We start from the raw sequence: 22,077 nt of genomic DNA on the forward strand, positions 1-22,077 counted from the left end.
AAAACATCACCGCAAGATGCAAGGTGATCACCCAGATAGAGTACACTCGTAGACATGATCAGGTACTTGGAATAAAACAATAACAGCTAGCAAGGAAATGCTACTTGATCAAAGAAAGTGTGTTGTATTACAAGTATGAACCCCAGGCTGTACCAGAGACCATAAGCTGCATTGGGGCCATGCCATAGTAACAGACAAAACAATCCCAAACAACAAACTGGACGTAACTCTTGTTGATGAGAAGGAAAAAGCCATCTATCTGCTTGACACAGTGGTGCCCAACACTGGCAACCTCAGAAAACCCACGAGGAAAAGATCAGGAAATACACATACCTAAGACAGAAGTTCAAAGAGATGTGGCATATGCAACAAGTAATGACCATCCTGATCATTGTGTCAACCACCTGTATGGTGCCAAAGACACTGTGTGATAGCCTAGCGGCAATAGGTTTCCAAGAGAACACAAGGAACTCCAAAAAAGTCTCAATCCTGAACTTGTAGTATTGTCAGAGAGTTCCTCGACCAACAGTAACACCAGACATAACTACCCTGTGCACTTAGTACCATTACCCATCACAGGGTGGAACCCCCCATCAGAGAGAAATAATATAATAACTACAATAATAATAAATAAATCAAAAATAATAAAGATATGAAGGAAGGTATAAAAAAAAAATTAGAAAAGAAGATATATAAAAAGTCGATAAAAAAGTAGACAAATAGACTAATTATATACCCCTCCTCATGTAGGTAGACCAGTATCCAGTAGACCTTTGAATTTCTTCAAGTTTACAGTCTTAAATACCTACAGAGGTAACTTGTTCTAGCAATCAACAACTTGTTGGCAAAAAGAAAATTCTGAAGTTAATTTTTTTCATAGTGCCTCTTTGTCACATTTCTATTTAGTCTGTCAGGATGCATTTATGCTAGCATTTCTTGTTTTCTTACTCCAGCAGTGTGTCATCCCATTGATTATTCCATGTAACATGGAATAACAATAGGAAATATTCTGGGATGCATTCAATTTTCACCCTATTAGGGTTAATACTGAAGGCCAGTAGTGACTTGTAGAAAGAAGTGCCTCCTGTGGATTCCTGTATGTCGTCTGACTTTAGAGTTTATGATTTATCCACTTTTTACTAATTTCTAGAGGCGCCTCCGTAGCCAGGTGGGCAGGAGCGGCAGTGCGTAGTACACGCTTCTAGATTAGACTGGGGTTCGAGCCCATCACCGCCAAATACGGAGGATGCGGAAAGGTCAGGGAATAACCACCGCACATCCCGGAGCAATATGGCCTTAGTTGCTAATGCTCTTAAAAACCAAATAACAAACAATAACAAACTAATTTCTATCATGATTAGAAGTTGGTGATTGGTGGCCAACAGTGTTCTTTTGAAAGTGTCCACTTCATTTGTACTAATGATACTATTGATGCAACCAAAGAAAAGCTTACATGACTTTCCAGAAACAACTGTATAGAATTGAGATGTCATGATTCGTGGTATGACTTTGATAGCCTCATTTATCCTTTAGCCATTCTTCTTCAAGAAATGCATAACCTCTGATATACACCCAGTGCCAAAACTACCATACCATCTGGTCTACCACTTGGGGGAAACAGGTGGTGTGGTAATTAGAATATGGTGGGCATTTGTCAATCTTGCAGAGTGGGCTCCCAGAATTTGTAGTTTTGCTAATGCATGCATTGCTTGATGATATTGTGCCAGCTAAGTGGCAATGACTGTAATTACCCTTTATTTTCTGCTGAATTTTAGCCGCCAAGGACATTTTTTAAATTTATTTATTGTGTTTGTGGCCGCGACCAAGCAATGGCAACTCTACTGTGTAAATTGTGATGTTACCATACTTCTAAAGGCCAATCAATCCAAGAGGGTTACACTAAGTGATAAGATGCAGTTTGTCATATAGAATTATAAAAATATTAATTTTTTTTAGAATGGAAAACATACTAAATAATTTAATCTATCAGTTTTCTTTTTCTCTTTTTTCAGAAAAGCAAAGTTACTTCTACGAAAAAAGAGATTTATGGAACAGACATTGGATAAGACAGATGTACAATTAATGAACCTTGAACAAATGGTAAACTGTTTGTATTTAATTAGAGAGAGATTTATGTAACTATGAAATCATTATTTTTGGTTTAATTCATATACAGTGTTAATTGTTTTTATTTTATTTTATTTTTTGTTTAGGTCCATAACATAGAATTTGCTCAAGTAGAAATACAAGTTGTAGAAGGCCTTAAGATTGGAAATCAGTCATTGCAAAAATTGCATGAGGTAAGCATATTCATTAAGTAAATTAATCGTTGCTTTACTATATTTTAATAAAAGTAATAAATTAAACTGCTACCAAACAACTGCTGTATTGGTATTTTGAGATTAGATGCTTATTTTATCACTGTGAGTAATCATCTTTTTTAATTAATTTCATTAGTTGTGTATTATGGCATTCTTTTAACTGTTTAAATTATCTAGCATGCATTTAATACGCAAGATTTAGTTTCATTGAGTGATTTTGTCTCAGACTTAATTCATTTCATAAAGATGTTTTTCAGAAAATGGAAGTATTGTAACATCACAAGGAGAAACAATCTGTAATTAGTTAAAATGATATTAAATATCATTCAGGCTAATAAAATCTAAAGATATTATAACACTAATAATGATGATGGGACCAACTGATGATGTTACCAACAGCAAATTCAAAATGGGAAGCATTCAAAGAATTAATTTTGTAAGCTACTAGGCTTTACATACCAACTAAGAAATATTGTTCAAGGTTTAGGCCTAATTGGATGTCAGATGAACTAATGAGATATGTAGCAGAGAAGAAAAATGCATGGGATACATATAAATTAACAGGTGACATGGAAGCTTATGATAGATATAAGCTGGTCTGTAACCAAGTCACAAAGGAGGTTAGGCAGCAATTGGTTGCATCAATAGTATCATTAGTATCAAAGGCAGATTATGAGAAACCTTTGGCAAAAGGATGCAAAGAAAAACAGCAAAGAGTTCTTTACTTATGTAAACTCTAGAAGGAAGGGGATGAATCAGATTGGTCCACTTGATATCGATGGTTCAACTGTTGATGATCCTGCTCAGATAGCTAACAAATTAAATGAGTATTTTGCATCTACATTCACATATGAGGAGTTATTCAGAGAGAGGGATGCCACAGTTAGCTAGATGATTTTGTAATAACTGAGAGTAAAGTGGAGGAGAAATTGTTGAAAATAAACATAAGAAAGGCATCTTGGGTGGTGGGATCTATCCAGTTATATTTAAAGGAGGCAGCAAAGGAAGTAAGCAACCCCTTAGCCATAATTATGAGAGCTTCCTTGGACTCAGGGGAGGTCACCATGGAGTGGAGGTGTGCAAATGTATCACCAATTCACAAAGGGGGTTCAAAAGGTGACACAAGTAACTACAGACCTGTTAGTTTAACTTGTGTTCCTGGGAAAATAATGGAATCGCTTGTTAAAGAAGCATTGCAGGATCATCTAGACAAGACTGCAGTAATAGTTAAGACCAGTGCTTTTTTTGCGACGGTACGCAATGGTACAGCGTACCGGCACCTTTATTAACAGTGACATTTGGATGAAATGCACTTCGTAATTTGTAATATTCCGTAAATTCTTTTTCACATGTTTACCTACTATTCAAATAAGCTTAAAATTATTTAACTAAATTTGCATTTTTTGCTAACTGTTGTTAAGATATTTTCTATATAAAACTGTATAACCATTTTTATAATTCTAAATTACTCAATCGGAACTCTGTTTAACGAAGTCCTTTTATAGCGAATCATAATTTAAATTCCCTTTGGAAGTCGCATTTAAAATAGTTTCCATTGAGCAAAGAAAATTTTCATGTAACTAATGGATTAGGAGAGTAATAACTCGGTACGCACTGTTTGCATTTCTGGCCTTTTGGCAATTAGTGCTGCTGCATGAATTAAGAGAACTAATGGGATTACCATTCTACAACTTTGTGGTACCTGGTAAAACCTATTCGACCACCTGTCCTACATATGGAGAAGTCGTGCTGGTCAACAGTGAACAGATCAAGGGGTATTCACAATGGGCTCTGGTCCACCTTCTACTGTAGTAGTGTCCAAACTTTTCCCATACAGGGGCCATATTAAAAAAAAATTCAAAGTTAGATTTCTTTAGTGTGTTACATTTTCCATACCTTGTTGCATGTAAAATTGAAAATATTCGAAAATTTTATTAAGTACAATACACAATTACATTTACTGAACAAAACATTTAATGAGAAAATTTTTTTTGATAATTAAAAAAATTAAATGCTGTTTTAGTTCACTTTCCAGGTGGGCTCTAGGTTGGACACTGTTGTGAATCAACTGTAATGCACCATTCGAGAATTAGGAGAGCCCGATTTTCTTTTACTTCGACAAATAATCATCCGTTGTTTTGCGGAAGTGCATTATCCACATTTTTCAGCAAATTTTCCCCACTGTACTTGAATATCCTAATGACACTGACATTTCGGACAGTTTCAAAAAAAAAAAAAAAAGAAGAAAAAATTCAAATTTAAGAATTAGTGACAATACTGATGACGAGAGAAGGAAAACGAGGACAACGAAGGTATTAATCCTTCTAAACATGAATTGTTGGCATTTTGAGAAAATGAAGTTAGAAAATTGTCAATTAGGTTACAGTTAAATAAAGAGATACAATTCGTGGATTTTGAGAATACCTAATCAAAAAGACTGTTTCGGAAAAATTGAAGCATTTGATGGATGCTCTGAGTACGATACCAATTTCATCGAGTGAATGTGAACGAGGATTTTCACAAATGAATCTGATCATCAGCCCAACCAGAGCTTCGTTGATGACAAAACTGTTTCTTAAAATTGTAGGCCCACTGCTGACCCGTTTCGATCCAGCAAAATATGTTGATTTGTGGCTGCTTCGGAAACGTCATTCAGCAAGAGACACACAAAGAAGAAAGGCGCCTCCGTAGCCAGGTGGGAAGGAGCAGCAGTGCATAGCACACGCTTCTTGATTAGACCGGGGTTCAAGCCCGTCACCACCAAATACGGAGGATGCGGAAAGGTCAGGAAATGACCACCGCATATCCCGGAGCAATATGGCCTTCGTTGCTAATGCTCCTAAAAACCAAATAACAAACAACAAAGAGGAAGAAAAACAGTGGGCAAGGGTGTCGGATGAGAACTTAATAAAATTTTGGAATATTCCACAAAAACTTTATTATGAAAATATTTTTACTTATGTTATTTATTTTTACTTATTATTTTTAGGGTCCATAGTCTAACGAAGGACCCTTATAATGTCACTCGGTTGTCCGTCTGTCACAGCATTGTATCTCTGGAACCACTCAACCTATTACTTGAAATTTTGTATAGGTTTTTACATCATGTGAGCCAAAATATGCCATTTTGATCGTTGTTGACAAAAATTTGTCTGAGAAATGGGAGGGGGAGAATGTTTTCGACAACCTATAGCTTATTATACACCGTTGGCGGCGCCAGACAGGAAAATGTAATTTTCATGTTCACCCCCCCTCTATTTCTGTCGCTAATTGAGCTAAATATTTAAAAATCACATTAGCTATGCGTTATTCGATGCTTATCAAGGGAAAACTATTCCAATTGAAATCTATCATTTACTGTGTGTTAAAATTTAAAAAAAAAAACAATTCTTTATTGCACTTATTCGATTCTTTGTACTAAGTAACTCTAATTTTGGTGACAATAAGGTTGCTAAATAGCTAGTTAATAATTCTATAAAGGTCATTTATAAATTTGCGACGAGAAGTATTTTTTAACAATTTTCAAAGCTGGGGCTGTCCCAGCAAGGAGGTACTCAGAGAGCCAGTGTTGAGGCAGCAGTGGTGAGGAGTCTTGCACGGCCCTCACATGCCAGTCACTTTTTCCCCAAGATTTTAATCACTTCTCCCACCCTTTTGACTTGTGCATTATAGCCTTAGACACTAATGCGCCATAAAATCCAAAAACAACCAACCACCACCCGCGTCATTCACAGCAACAACTGGAAAGACTCGAATGGACAACATTTTCGTTAGTTCCTCAGTTTTAGGCCAAACCGGGAGCCGTAATAGAAACTTTTTTTCACTTACCATAAATCTCTATTTGAGATACTTACACTAACGACTATTCTTGACTACGAACCCTTCATCCTGATTGCCCCGCATTCAGTAATTGACCGATTTATTTACTTATTTTACTTATTTTTTTATATACTTGAATAATAAATTTATGTTTAATAAACTGTGTTAATATACTAAATTTGTTGTTCTTATTCGAAAAACATTACTACTAAAGTAACAATATCAAGAAAAAAATTTTTAGAGAACTTTTCATATCCTTTTAATTTTCAGTTTTTCCTGATAGCAAAGAATGAGTACCGGCACCTATTTTTTTACAAAAAAAAGCACTGGTTAAGACACAGCATGGGGGATTAAAGGGAGATCTTGTCTGACTAATTTGATTGGATACTATGATGTGGTCACAAAGGAACTGAATGCCAAAAATAATTTTGATATCATATACTTGGATTTCAGGAAAGCTTTTGATACTGTTGCACATGGAAGACTGCTGTACAAATTGGAGAGGTATGGCATTAAGGGTAAGTTGCTACAATGGATGGTTGAGTGGGAGACCACAGAGAATGGTAATCAATGGACACTGCTCTTCATGGACTAATGTTATTAGTGGAATTCTTCAAGGTCCATTGTTATTTTCTGTATTTATTAATGATAGTGACGATGGTATATCAGGCTTACTGTCCAAGTTTGCAGACGATACGAATGTCGGCAGGGTTGTTAATGACACTAATGACAGTATGCTGCTGCAACTGGATCAAGAAAAGTTGAGCAGGTGGGCTGAGAGGTGGCAACTGAAGTTTAACATTGACAAATGTAAAGTACTACATATGGGAAGCAGTAACCCCAGAGTAATGTATCAACTGTGTGGTACTACACTGACAGTGGTAGAGAACGAATTCATTGTGTCTTGTCAATGATATACAGGAATTTTTCTAGCAGGGGTAAGGAGGATTATCCCCTTGTATAAGGCAGTGGTCAGGCCACACCTTGTGTACTGTATATAGGTCTGGAGGCCTCATTTTAAGATGGATGTAGAGCTGCTGGAACGAGTACAGAGAAGGGAATCAAGATTAGTGAATGGAACAAAGGGTTTCTCTTATGAAGAAAGGCATACGTTTTGCAAATTTCAACGTCTGGAGACTAGGCACCTGCGAGGTGATCTGATTGAGGTGCATAAAGCCTTGTTTGGTTTGAGCATTCTCAATGCTGATGGGTTTCTTCTTCTTGCTCAAAATAATTAAGCCTGAGAGGGCATAAATTCAAATTGAGTAAAGACACTTATAGGATAGATGTGCAGAAATTTGCCTTAAGCCAGCGGGTGGTTGAATGCTGGAACAAACTTCCATTGTCGTCGTAGAAGTTGATTGCTTAAATAGATTCAAGGCAGAACTAGACAAACATTTGGAGCGAGTGGATGGATGAAATGAGGGTGTTTTTTTTTTTTTTTTTGCTGATGCTAAATAAGCTTGCTTTCTTGCATCATGTGATCATGTGTCTTTCCTAATGCTAAATAATAATAATGATACAGGAATTTTTCTAGCACTGATATGGAGGTAATTATCCCCTTGTATAAGGCAATGGTCAGACCACACCTTGAGTACTGTATATAGGTTATTATTAATGATAATTGTGCAGTTAGATATGAAGTTTTCTGATCAGTGCAGACAGGCTGCCAGAGCAGCTCATGGGGGCCTTGTCAATTATATACAGGAATTTTGCTAGCAGGGATAAGGAGATGATTATCCCTTGTATAAGGAAATCGTCAGACCACACCTTGATTACTGCATACAGGTCTGAAATCCTCATTTTAGGAAGGATGTTCAGTTTCTAAAAAGAGTACAGAGATTGGCAACAAAATTGGTGAGAGGAACGAAGTTGCCTCTTACCAGGAAAGGTTTAAGTTTTCCAAAGAAAGGCTTGAATTGCCAGGATCCCTGAATGCAATGAATCAACTTGCAAAGAATCATCACAAACGAAAAGTCAACAGTCTTACTCCTGCAATAATCCTACTCTTATAAGGTAATTGTTAAGGATTTTCCCACTTCTTGCAGAATTGTTCAGAGTGAAACCACTACCTATATTTGGGGGAATGCCATTGCCTGAATCTGAGCAGCTGTTACTGTGGCTGACCCCACCTTAACAGCCACAAAGATCACCGGATTGTGCTCTTCTTATGCTGCATTGAAGGGCCTCAGTTGCTACATCTCATCAGCCTGTATTGCCAGTGCAGCAGGGATAATTGACAAACTCAGACTAAGCATTACATAAATTAACAGACAAACTTGATCATCTCTACAGATGCGAGTTCCACCATCTGGAACTGTCCCACCACTTGCCCCAGAGGCAATCTGATGGAAGAACTTACCCTCTCAAAAAATCCTTCCTGTATGACCACAGGGACCAATCCCATATTGATGTTACTCTCTCTTGCAACCCCCCCCCCCCAGCTTATTTTGTGATCAGTGGTTGTGAAATAATTCCAATTTGGACCACCATTGACCACAATTCAATCACATTTTCTCTATCTGGCACCCAGCAACACCCCAGATGGGACATCAACAATATTTCCAGATTTAAAACAAGCTGTGCCAACTGGCAAAAATTTAGCAACAAAATCAAAGAATTGATTCAAGAGAATAATGAAGATAGCATTAGGGTTTTGTCAACTGAGGAGCAGGCCATAAAGGTTCAGAACATCATAATGACACGATGCCAGCACTCCATTCCACAAAAGAAGAGATGCTCTAACCACGTCCCTTGGTGAACAAAACTTGACACAACTAAGGGGGTAGAAGGGAGTACCAGAGGGCAAAATTGGGATCCCTTCTGAAACAGATTTGACTTTGAACTTCTACTAACAAAATACAAAGACATTAGAAGACATTACCATCAGGAGAGATATACAAGCAAAAATGCTCTGCCTGGGAACCACTTTTCGAAACCAGTAATAATGAGAATCCCTGGGGCTCATTCATATGATCATCACCATTAACCATCAGCCTTAAAATACATATGTGTAATACAACATCAATCATTGTATTTCATAAAATCAGTGAAATATTTTCAGTTGAGAAGGGAATCTGTGAAAGAGATACAATTTCACCTAAATTGTTTATGGCAGCATTGAAAGATTTAGATACCTGGATTGGACATCAGGAGGAATTAACATAAATGGAGAGAAGCTGACCCATATAAAATTTTCCAACAGTAGGGTATTAATTGCAGAAGACATGTTGGATTTAGAAAGAAGACTAAATAAACTTAGCAAGCCTCTAGAAAAATAGGACTAAAATAAACATTGCTAAGACAAAGATAAAGATGCATTAGTAGAGGCATATGATGCAAGAAAGCAAGCTTATGCAGCATCAGCCAAAAAAAAAAAAAACACTTCCATTTCACCCCTCCGTTCGTTCCAAATACTTGTCCAGCTCAGCCTTAAATTTATTTAGGTTATCAACTTGCACAACAAAGGATGGAAGTCTGTTCAACACCAACCAACTACCCGCTGGCTAAAGGCAAATTTCCCCACATCTATCCTACATCTGTCTTTCCTCGTTCTGAATTTATGCTCTCTCAGGTGATTATTCTGAGCAAGAGGAAGAATCCCATCGGCATTGAGCATGCTCAAACCATTCAAAGCTTTATACATCTCTATCAGATCACCTCGCCCGTGCCTAGTCTCCAGACACTGTAATTTGCAAAACTTAAACCTTTCTTCATAAGAGCAACCCTTTGTTCCATTCACTAATCTTGTTGCCCTTCTCTGTACTCATTCCAGCAGCTCTATATCCTTCTTGAAATGAGGCCTCCAGACCTGTATAGAGTACTCAAGGTGTGGCCTGACCATTGCCTTATACAAGGGAATAATCACCTCCTTATCCCTGCTAGAAAACTTCGTGTATATCATTGACAAGACACCATGAGCTACCTTTGCAGCCCATCTGCACTGCTCAGAGAACTTCATATCTGCCTGCACAATACCCCCAGGTCCTTTTCATTCTCTACCACTGTCAGTGTAGTACCACAGAGTTGATACGTTGCTCTGGGGTTGCTGTTTCCCATATGTAGTACTTTACATTTGTCAATGTTAAATTTCATTTGCCACCTCTCAGCCCATCTGCTCAACCTTTCCAGATCCTGTTGCAGTAGCATAGCATCAGTAGTGTCCTTAACAACCCTGCCAACCTTTGTATCATCTACAAACTTGGACATTAAGCTTGATATACCGTCATCAATATCATTTATAAATACAGAAAACAATAATAGACCCTGAGGTACTCCACTAATAACCATAGTCCATTATGAGCAGTGTCCATTGATTACCACTCTCTGTCTTCACCCCCTGAACCATCCCTTTATCCATAGCAGCCCCAGAGCAACGTATCAACTCTGTGGTACTACACTGGCAGTGGTAGAGAATGAAAGGGACCTGGGGGTGGTTGTGCAGGCAGATATGAAGTTTTCTGAGCAGTGCAGATGGGCTGCAAGAGTAGCTCATGGTGTATTGTCGATGATATATAGGAATTTTTCTAGCAGGGATAAGGAGGTGATTATTCCCTTGTATAAGGCAATGGTCAGACCGCACCTAGAGTACTGTATGCAGGTCTGGAGGCCTCATTTCAAGAAGGATGTAGAGATGCTGGAACGAGTACAGAGAAGGGCAACAAGATTAGTGAATGGAACAAAGGGGTGCTCTTACGAAGAAAGGCTTACGTTTTGCAAATTACAGTGTCTGGAGACTAGGCACCGGCGAGGTGATCTGATAGAGGTGTATAAAGCCTTGAATGGTTTGAGCATGCTCAATGCTGATGGGATTCTTCCTCTCGCTCAGAATAATCACCGGAGAGGGAATAAATTCAAATTGAGGAAAGGCAGATGTAGGATAGACGTGAGGAAATTTGCCTTTAGCCAGCGGGTGGTTGGTTGCTGGAATAGACTTCCATCCCTTGTCGTGGAAGTTGATAGCCTAAATAAGTTTAAGGCTCAGCTGGACAGGTATTTCGAACGAACAGAGGGGTGAAGTGGAAGTGGTTATTTTTTATTTATTTGTTTTTTTTTTTTTGGCTGATGCTGCATAAGCTTGCTTTCTTGCATCAAATGCCTCTACTAATGCTAATGCAGCAGTTTGCCTCTAAAGCCACACTGCTCCAATTTGTGCAGCAGTCTTCCATGTGCAACAGTATCAAAAGCCTTTCTAAGATTCAAATATATAATATCAAAGTTATTCTCTGCATGCAGTTCTTTTGTGACTGCATCATAGTATCCAATCAAATTGGTCAGGCAAGACTTTCCCTTAACAAAACCATGCTGTGTCCGAGCTATAACTAAAGTCTTGTCTAGATGATTCTGCAGTGCTTCTTTAACTAGTGCCTCCATTACATAGGTAAAGAACTCTTTGTTGTGTTTCTTTGCATCCTTTGCCAAGGATTTCTCATAATCTGCCTTTGCCTGCCTAGTCTCCTTTGTGACTTGGTTACGGACCAGCTTATATCTGTCATAGGCTTCCATGTTACCCATTAATTTATGTGTATCCTATGCATTTTTCTTCTCTGCCACATGTCTCATTAGTTCATCTGACATCCATTTAAGCCTAAACCTTGAACAATATTTCTTAGTTGGTTATGTAGCTTCCAAGATAAATTCTTTGACTGCTTCCCATTTGAATGGTCCCACCATACAGAATTTAAATACTGTCGCAGACCACCGTAGTTACCTTTACGAAAGCAAAAACTCTTCCCTTTACCCCTGATGGTAGTTACCTCTTTGAGTAAATGTGAATTTGAGTAAATGTTCTTATAGGTATGTGTTTATCACATACCTATAAGAACTTTAAAATAGCATACCAAGAAATAGAAAGGGTATTGGCATATATATATCTGGGTCAAATAATAGCATGGAAGGTGGACATAGGGAAGAAACTGAAAGAAGAATTCAACTTGGCTGGATAATATTTGGAAAAATATTATAGGGACCATCACAGGGACTAACAATATGTGAGCTGAAAATTTGGTGTCATCTTAACAGTTACCACCAAACAAAATGTCAACATGGAAAATATTTCTCATAATTTATTTCATTATTTAGTCAACATATTGATGCATCTGTATCATTTATTATTCCTGACAGGGAGTTGAAGTATATATGGAGAACTTTATAATATGAATATAAATTTTGTTCTGTAAAATAACTCTGTTAAGTAATATTACCATAATAAAAAATGTTTATTACCAGGAAAAATTTTAGTTTTTGAATTAATGGTAATGAACTTAAATTATCAGTATAAGAAGCAGAATCCTAGCCATAAAATGATATACTGAAATTGAATTTTTAGAAATTGCAATTCAAATGCAGTGACTATTTGAAATGATACAGCTTAAAAATAAGGTTTTTTTTGTTTTTTTTTTTTAAATTTTGTTTCAGTTATGTTGTTTCTTTATATGTAGATACTTTCAATAGAAGATATAGAAAAAGTCATGGATGAGACAAGAGAAGGAATTGAGAAACAGAAGGTAAGTGTGCTTCCTCCTTTTTTTTTTTTTTTTTATATTGCATATTCCAGTAGTCCAGACCTTGCACCTTTTGACTTCAACAGGATTGCTATAGTCTTAGGGTGGTATATGTGCTTGCTGGTATTTGTGTTGTCTGTTTGAATCTGTATGCCACCAAAAATTTTCATAGCCGTTTTTAATTGAATTAGTTAATTAGTTCAGTTAACAATGGCTGTGAAATAATTTCTGTAATAACCTCCATAACAGTACGGTTATTAGAACAATTCAGAAGAAACTTTTTTAGATCACTGAAATAAAATCTATTAAGTATAAAATTTGCAAGTGATCAAGATGTTATACAAGAAGTGATGGAATAGTTGCATTCACATACCATCAAAGTTTCTTGCGATGACCGACAAACTGTCCTTAGCCAGGTGGGAAGGAGCAGCAGTGCATAGCACACGCTTCTTGATTAGACCGGGGTTCGAGCCCGTGACCACCAAATACGGAGGATGTGGAAAGGTCAGGGAATGACCACTGCATATCCCGGAGCAATGTGGCCTTAGTTGCTAATGCTCCTAAAAACTAAATAACAACAACAACCGACAAACTGGTTAAAATAAATTTATTAAAATACAAATGATATATACATAAGATTATCTTATTGTATTTTAATGCTTTTATCTTATTTTATTTCTGTTTTATCTTATGTATATATCATTTTTATTTTAACCAGTTTGTTGGGTGTCACAAGAAACTTTGATGATATAATGCAACCCGATGCACAAGGCCTGTTTTCTAAAGTTGCATTCACTTTGACCTCAATTTCCTCACAGCAGGTATCCCTACACTTGTCCACTAGTGAGATAGGTGCTTAAACTATGATAGCAGTTATAGAAAAAAAAAAATTATTATACCTGTATTGTATGTATGATATTTCTATGTTAATAAATGAGTTAACATGGTTGCCTTGAGTTACTTTATTTTCCTGGTGCTTCTCATGTACTTCAAGATAGCCATGTAGCTTGAGGAGCAAAAAAAAAAACATATTGAGTGAGAAGAACATACTGTTGGGAAAATAGAATTTAGAAAGTCTGTAATTTTGTTATTAGATTTTATATATTTTTTATTTAAAACCTAAATATGGCAGCACTGTGGTGCTATAGTGATGCAATATCTGCTGTTGTATTATTATGCTTTCTTCGTATAATATATATTTTATTGCCAAAAGTATTCAGAAGCCCTAGGATTCTGGATTTGGAAAAATTGAACCACATCCATATGTCAGGAACTGGTATAAAAGCAACTACATTTATGATAAAAGTAACCAGATCAACAAAATACAGTGATGAGTTTAAATTGATGTCACCTTGTTGGAAGCTTAGCAGCTTCCAATGAGGGATCATCATAGGATGCCATATTATCAGTCATTCTGTTTGTGCCATTGCAGTTTTCCTACAATTACACAAACAGAATAAAATAGCAACAAATTAATTTCATTTTATCCAAATTGCAAATGGCTTTCTGAACAGTGTGGATGGACAGCCAGGAGGGCCCATGGTGTCCTATCGATGATTGATTGTCTAACGTTATTCTGTAGAGATATGGAGGTCATAGTCTCACTGTATGGAGAAATTGTGGGACCACATTTAGAATAAAGGCAACTCTCGGTTTATGAATGAGTTCCGTTCCAAGACGTTCATTATACTTTTTGTTTGATACGTATATCTTGCATTCCTGAGCTTTTACAATACATATCGTATATGTTAGCAGCCATTTTAAAGCATTAAAACCATGTACTAAACATCAAATGGTCAATATAATATGTTTTATTATGTATGTATGCATTATGGTTTATCGTTTATGATACATAAAAAATAAAATAAAAAAGAATAAATAAACAAGATATCGTACATTTTAATTAAAAACATAAGTTACAAAATAGAAATAAAGATAATGAGTACTAATATAATATATGTACCGTACATACACATGTATTCAACTTTTATTTGTCAATATCTTCATCAGAGTTCAATATTTTCCACTTAAGTGACACTAGGTGCAGATGAGGTAGATGGAAAGGAGTCTGATAATGAAGAAACAGCTGGGTTTTCCACTTTTTTAAAATGTTTTTATAGCAGATTGCACAGTTAGATTCTTCTTTTTTCTTTTTTTTTTTTCTTCAAAAATCTCACTGTAGCAATGCTAGACAGTCATAAATGCCTCTTTTCACTTTTGAAATTCTTTCCATATTTGCATCTTCTTCAAAGATTGCCAAACCCTCAGAAATTGATTTAAAATCTGCAGCCATTTTCTGCCTTGTAAATGTTCTGGGAAGGCTGTGGAATATCAGGTTCTTCTGTTACTTCAGAATTTAGATGTGTCTTGTCTCTATTTCAATTATTTCATCAGTTGTTAATTCCTTAAAATGCGAGTCCAAAAGCTCTCTCACATCGAAGTCTAGGTCCATTTTATTGCCTAGTTCAACAATTTCCTGATAATTATTGTAATAAATACATTTTTTTAAAAGTTTATTTATTTAAATCTTATGATTATGTTCACTATATGTTTGGCATTTTGTTTTATAAGGAACTCTATCTGTTGGCGACTTTAAGAAATTTTGAATGATTGCGACGTTCGTAAACCAAGAGTTGCCTGTACTGTGTTCAAGTATGGAGACCTCATCTGAAAAAAGTCAACCACAGATGAGGTTGACTGTTTTCGACCATAAGATGAGGTTTCCTTTTTTCAGATGAAGAGACCTCATCTGAAAAAAGCAAAAGGTCGACCCTATGAGGAAAGACTGATTATGTGGGCTGCAGAGCTTGGCAACCAGGCACCTCAGTGCTGACCTGATTGAGATTTATAAAGCACTGAGAGGGATTAGTAAAATGAATGAAGGTGGAGTTTTCACTATTATAAAGAATTCCAGAACTAAGGGCCATAAATTCAAATTACAGAGGTTGAGGAAATTTTCTTTTAGCGAGCGATTTGTTGATTGCTGGAACAAGATACCCTCACAGGTAGTTGAGGCTGACAGTTTGAATAAATTCAGAAGTTATCTGTATGAGGAGGGAAGCATGTAATTTGTATTTTCATATCTACTTGTGGTTTATTTTCTTTTTTTTGCCAGTGCAGAAAAAGCCTGTGGGTTCCTTGCACTATATGGTTATTACTATTACTATAAATCAGTTATTGAAATTTGCAAAAGAGAAGAAATGGGAGACAATGAAGCTGTTAACTCTAGATTTAGTTATTAAAAAAACCAAAATGTAATCGGGCACTCTGTAGACTCCAAGTACAGTCAGTTCTGCTATAACATGCATTTTGGCATTGCGAATTTGCTCGACTGATATATTAGGGAACAATGCGAGTATAATGCAATTTTTGCATTGGCTCATGCGCAATTTCATCTGTGAGTAACATCAGGCAGTTTAACGCAAAACCTGGCACCAAGCTGAACATAGCGACCTGCGCAGCAATACGTACAAGTTTATGAAGCTTAAAAAATGTCAAACGCGTGAGAGCTATATTTCCCATTTACTGTAGTTGTATTGGTCGGAGACACACCGTTGTCATTCTCTGTATTCACAAGATAATAGATGATATTGTAGGCTGACTCGTGTTTTCAGGACTTCACATTTTTTAGCTCAAACAGAAATTTCATGAGCGGAGGAACACATTATGGAGTCACTACCATAAAACAATAAAAACAATTTTCAGTTCCCAGTTTATTGGGCTTTTCTGTTAGGGAAATCTAATTATAAATGGGTAGTAAACTCGATCTTACTGCATTTGTGATAATAGCTGGAATTCTGTGGGTTTTTACATTATAATGGTGAAATGCGTTTCCCCTTCCATGAAATCATCAATCATATAAAAACATAAATAAATTTTCAGAATCTTTTCTTCATTCCTGTTTTTTAAGCTTCCTTTTTTTAATGTGCAAAATTGTTATTGTGTATCTCACTCATGCAATTTGTGCGTGTTGTGATTGATTGCTTATCTTTTTTACTGTTTTAAATTTTACAATAAAAAAAAAATATCAGTGAACTGAAATATCAATTAGTATGTATATATTACAGTGCTATATTTACTATAATATATATTTATTTATTTATTAGAAATTTAAGATGTTTAAACCTGTGTTAGCAATTTTATTGGGTTTTTGTTTTACTTACCACACTGAACTTTTTTTTTTTTTTTTTTTTTTTGAGTGCTCTTCCCCATCCTATTTTTCCCATAAGCCCTGTTTTAATGTGCAAAATACCATAACGCAGAGATTTTTAGGAACACATGTACCGCGTTATAGCAGAACTGACTGTATTCATATCAGATGGTTATTTCATTGTCAAAATGCATGTCTTGTTATTTTCACAATCTTATCAATGGGGGCTCACATCTGGTGAGTATGGGCTTGGCACTTCCAGTGTCCTGAGCTGGATATCATCATTCTTCTCTTTCTTGGTGATTCCTTTCTACTTTTGACTCTCTCTCTCTCTCTCTCTCACTCACTCACATGCAGGGTAACTCCGGGGAATTTTTTTTTTTTTTTTGTTGGATGGTGCAGCATAAGCCTCAAGCTTCCTTGCACCATGTAGCTAATAATAATAATGATTTTTTTTTTTTTTTTAATTGATAATGATAAGAGTGCAGGTATTTTTGAAATTTACGTGTGTGGGCTTGGTTGTGTGTGAATTTTTGTTCATAGCAATAGAACTCCAAAAAACTTAAGTGAAATCTTTACTTCCAGCATCCAAAAAAATGTATATGATTACTATATCTTTTTTTTATCTATTTTTGCTCGTTCACATATAATAACAATCATTATTTGTAGTTACGTCCTTCAGATTGGTGGTTTCTAACAGTCAAATATCAGCTTACAACCAAATATGTAAATTCAATACAACATGGACTCACTTATAATCAGGTCCTCTATCAGAATGTATTGTCTTCTTCCCATGTTCAGGAAGAAGGAGTACCACACGGATATATACTCAGCACAACATTATTTGCAATTCGAGTCAACAGCATAACCAGAGACATCCCCAAAATTATGGAGGCTTATATGTATGTGGATGACCTTGCCATCTCCTGCCAGTCACAAAGCATGAACATCATTGAATGTAAACTCCAACTTGCCATCAACAGAATTGAATCCTGGATGTCAAGCAACGGATATCGACTAGCTGAACAGAAGTCTACCACCACTCACTTTTGTAAGCAACGTGCTCACCACCCTTATCCTGAACTACAGCTAAACAATAGTCCGATACCAGTAGTAAACAGTATTAGATTTCTGGCCCTGATATTAGATAGTAAGCTTAACTTCCAAGCACATATCTATGAACTACTTGTCTAAAACAGTTGAACATGCTTCAGTCAGTCTCATTCATGTCATGGGAAGCTGATCGGTACTCCTTACTTCACCTCTTCAAGTCTCTGATCCGTTCACGCTTAGATTATGGTTCTCCCATATATGACCCAGCTAGGAAAAGAACATTAGAACAGCTAAATGTCACTCAGCACAGTGCTCTGAGGATTGCACTGGTAGCATTCAGGACTTCTCCAGTGCAAAGTCTTTATATTGAAACCCACAATCGTCCATTACATCTTCGTAGGAAAACATTGTTGCTTTTCTATACTTCTAATATCCAGAGTCTTCCATCGCACAACAGTTGGCAGCATCTTTATCACACTTCAGTGGGATTCTTTCTATGAGAATAAGCCCCCCGAAAATCGACCTGCTACATTCAGGATCAAAGATCTTATTCACAGTTGGAATATTGATTTAGCTGATATTTTTCAGAACACAACTGCACCTGTTCCACCTTGGACATATGTTTCTGTCTCCCATGATACAAGTTTTCTCCAGTGGGGGAAGAATGTCATATCTCCATACAACATCAGACATTTGCACTCAGCTTGTGCTACTCTTAACTCCCATGCCTGTAAAATGTATACCGATGGATTGAAAACTGACAGTATTGTATGTGCTGCAGCTGTTTTTCCTTCATGTACATTTATGGCCACACTACTATTAGCATTCGGTGTCTTCACTGCTCAACTTTATGCCACCATGTTAGCACTTAGTATGATTATTGAACTTGCAATAATTTACACTGATTCCCTCAGTGGCATTAGTATTAGTAGAGGCATACGATGCAAGAAAGCAAGATTATGCAGCATCAGCCAAAAAAAAAAAAACCCTCCATTCGTTCCAAATGCCTGTCCAGCTCAGCCTTAAATTTATTTAGGCTATTCGCTTCCACAACAAAAGATGGAAACCTGTTCCACCAATCAACTACCTGCTGGCTAAATGCAAATTTCCGCATATCTATTCTACAACTATCTTTCCTCAATTTCAAACTGTGCCTCCTCAGGCTCTTAGTCTGAGCAGGAGAAAGAATCCCATCAGCATTCAGCTTGCTGAACCCATTCAAGGTGTTATACAACTCAATCAGATCACCTTGCAGGTTCTTACTCTCCAGGCGCTGCAATTTGCAGAACTTAAGCCGTTCTTGGTAAGAGCGCCCCTTTGTTCCCCTCGCCAAATTTGTTGCCCTTCTTCGTACTCGTTCTAGCAGCTCTACATCCTTCCTAAAATGAGGCCTCCGGACCTGTACACAGTACTCTAGGTGTGGTCTGACCATTGCCTTGTATAATGGGATAATCACCTCCCTGTCCCTGCTAGCAAAATTCCTATATATTATTAACAAGTCTTCCATTACCTGCCCTGGCAGCCGATCTGTACTGCTCAGCAAACTTCATATTTGACTGCACAATTACCTCAAATCTTTTTTACCTTCTATTTCCCTGAGTGTAGTACCACACAGTTGGTATGTTTCTCTTCGCTTATTGCTAAGTGGAGTACTTTGCATTTGTCAATGTTAAACTTCAGTTGCCACTTCTCAGCCCATTTTCCCAACTTATCTAGAGCCAGTTGGAGTAGCATACTGTCTTTACTGTCATTAACAACCCTGCCAACCTTTGTATCATCTGCAAACTTAGACATTAAACCTGATATACCTTCATCAATACCATTGATAAATATACAAAACAACAATGGGCCCAACACCGAACCCTGGGGAACTCCAATAATAACATTTGTCCATGAAGAGCAGTGTCCATTGATTACCACTCTCTGTCATCTCCCATTCAACCATCCCTTTATCCATTGTAGCAACTTACTCTTAATGCCATACCTCTCCAATTTGTACAGCAGTCTTCCATATGCAACAATATCAAAAGCTTTCTTGAAATTCAAGTATATGATATCAAAATTATTTTTGGCATTTAGTTTCTTTGTGACCACATCATAGTATCCAATCAAATTGGTCAGACAAGACCTCACTTTAACAAACCTATGCTGTGTCTTAACTCTTACTGCAGTCTTGTCTAAATGATCCTGCAATGCTTCTTTAACCAGTGATTCCATTATTTTCCCCGGAACACAAGTTAAACTAACAGGTCTGTAGTTACTTGTGTCACCTTTTGAAACCCCCTTTGGCCTACCGGGCTAGCCGGATGGGTAAAAGTGCCTTCCTGGCAACCCAAAGGTCGCAGGTTCGAATCCCGCCTCAGGCTTGCATCAGAGTAGAAAATGCAAAAACCTTGGGAGGTGCAATATGGCCACAGAAGCCAATGTGCCACAGATAGAATGTTTTCTGTGGGCAAATTGTAAATATTTAGTTTGTTCTTAGGTTTTTTTGACTTGAAATCGGAACCCTGAAGCGAGTTCAAAAAATTGTTGGTTGCATTTTTTATTTATTTTTTTATATAGCATATTTAATAGGCTAGATGTAGAGAAACAATCCATTATCTATATTTACCTATTTTGAACCACCATAAACTATTGTCAGAATTAATGAAAATTCAAGTGACTCTCCACTTTAAATAGATATACCTTATATTTTTATATATAATAAATTGATATACTTTCAATTGGGGTTAAAACGTTTCATCATTACAGGACTCTAGGCAGCGTGTATTGTTTTTTGGTAGATATATTTTTACCATAAGAAGAGATATGGTCTTCTAAATTTGAATTTATTTATTAAATTATTAATATTTTAGATACCAAAATGTTAATAAATCATTTGTGCTGCACAAGAATCCTGAAATGTATACGGTGAAGTTTTTTTTCTTTCTGCATGAATGCAGAAAGAAAACAATTCAGTATTACTTGCATGATTCGTGCAAGAATCATTTTATACTTACATGTTTGAAGAAAGCATCACCGTATATTTACATGATTCAAGAAAGAATTACTGTATACTTGCATGATTCAAGAAATGTCCTTTAATTGTTATATTAAAAATAATTTAATATTCAGGAAATTGATGAACTTCTGAGTGGTTCCTTGACTGATGAGGATGAAGATGCTGTTAGAGCAGAACTAGATGCAATCATTGAAGAAAGTTTGCCTCATCCTGTGAAAGATGAAGAAATGGAAGAACAGCCAATTTTACCAGAGGTACCAGAAGAAGAACCAACAAGTGAGATGCTTTATATTACTTAATTTAATTTATGAAATAACATTTTTTTAAATAACAGTACAAGAGGGGATAAAAAGGTTTTTTGACTTTATTTTAAAATACATCACTGAGCATTCCATGCTATCACCCTCTAAGATAGTCCCATTGAGAATTGATACAGTTAGTCCAGCAGTTCTGCCATTGTTAGAAGTATATCCAGAGCCTCTGTTCTTTGATCTCCTTCAGTGTAACCTACAGTTTTTTTCTGTCTGCAAAACATCATGAATTGAACACACTGATCAGGACTGCTGTGATTTAATAGCCAACCTTCAGCATGCTGTTTTTCTGAAATTTTCATGGTACAGTAAACCCCCGCTATTCACTGGGGTTACGTTCCTGAGAAATGCCGCGAATACCGAAAACACAAATACTGAGTTATGGCTCCTATAGTAATAAAGGGGTTCCGTTCCAACGTATGAAATATATAAGAAAAACTAGTCTAAAATTTTGTCTATGTATGTATTATATGTACCTTCATAATATGACTATGTACATAGACAGTACGTAGTGAAATGCAAGCATAAGGAATCGAAATGAAAATAAGAAACAATTTAATATTAAATGTAATATTTATTAGAAATTTCAAAAAATCTTTCAATCCAGCGCCTTTGCTATAGCTAAAAACTTATCCCGCCAGTTCTATCACCAGTTTCGCTAAAGTGTTGATAAAGGTGTTTTGCCTTTTCACGAAAGATGAGTGAATTTAAGGGAATTTTATTTTGAGTTCGGTCTTCTATCCACAGATTTAAAGCTTTTTCCATTTTTTCTAATTTAACATCACGAGTTACAGAGCAAATTTCCGATTTCTTGATTGATCGTACCGTTGACTTATTGATTTTACAATGTTTCGCCACTGACGAGACACTTTCACCATTAGAAATTTTGTCTAATAACTCAATTTTACTCTCTAATGTC

At 36.5% G+C, this 22,077-nt stretch overlaps 1 protein-coding gene across 2 annotated transcripts in view; it reads left to right on the forward strand.

Moving 5' to 3' along the window:
- Positions 1-22,077, forward strand: part of Vps20 (vacuolar protein sorting 20) — a 50,140-nt gene that overhangs the window by 21,353 nt on the left and 6,710 nt on the right. For both annotated transcript variants that reach the window (XM_090386053.1, XM_090386055.1), the window contains exons 3-6: positions 2,013-2,100; positions 2,214-2,300; positions 12,581-12,646; positions 20,961-21,123. In XM_090386053.1, coding sequence (XP_090242179.1) covers positions 2,013-2,100; positions 2,214-2,300; positions 12,581-12,646; positions 20,961-21,123 — 404 coding nt within the window. The remainder of the gene's footprint in view (positions 1-2,012; positions 2,101-2,213; positions 2,301-12,580; positions 12,647-20,960; positions 21,124-22,077) is intronic.

The sequence above is a fragment of the Mastigoproctus giganteus genome, chromosome 12, assembly GCF_048544385.1.
Source record: "Mastigoproctus giganteus isolate SK-2022 chromosome 12, ASM4854438v1, whole genome shotgun sequence".
NCBI lineage: Eukaryota > Metazoa > Arthropoda > Arachnida > Uropygi > Thelyphonidae > Mastigoproctus > Mastigoproctus giganteus.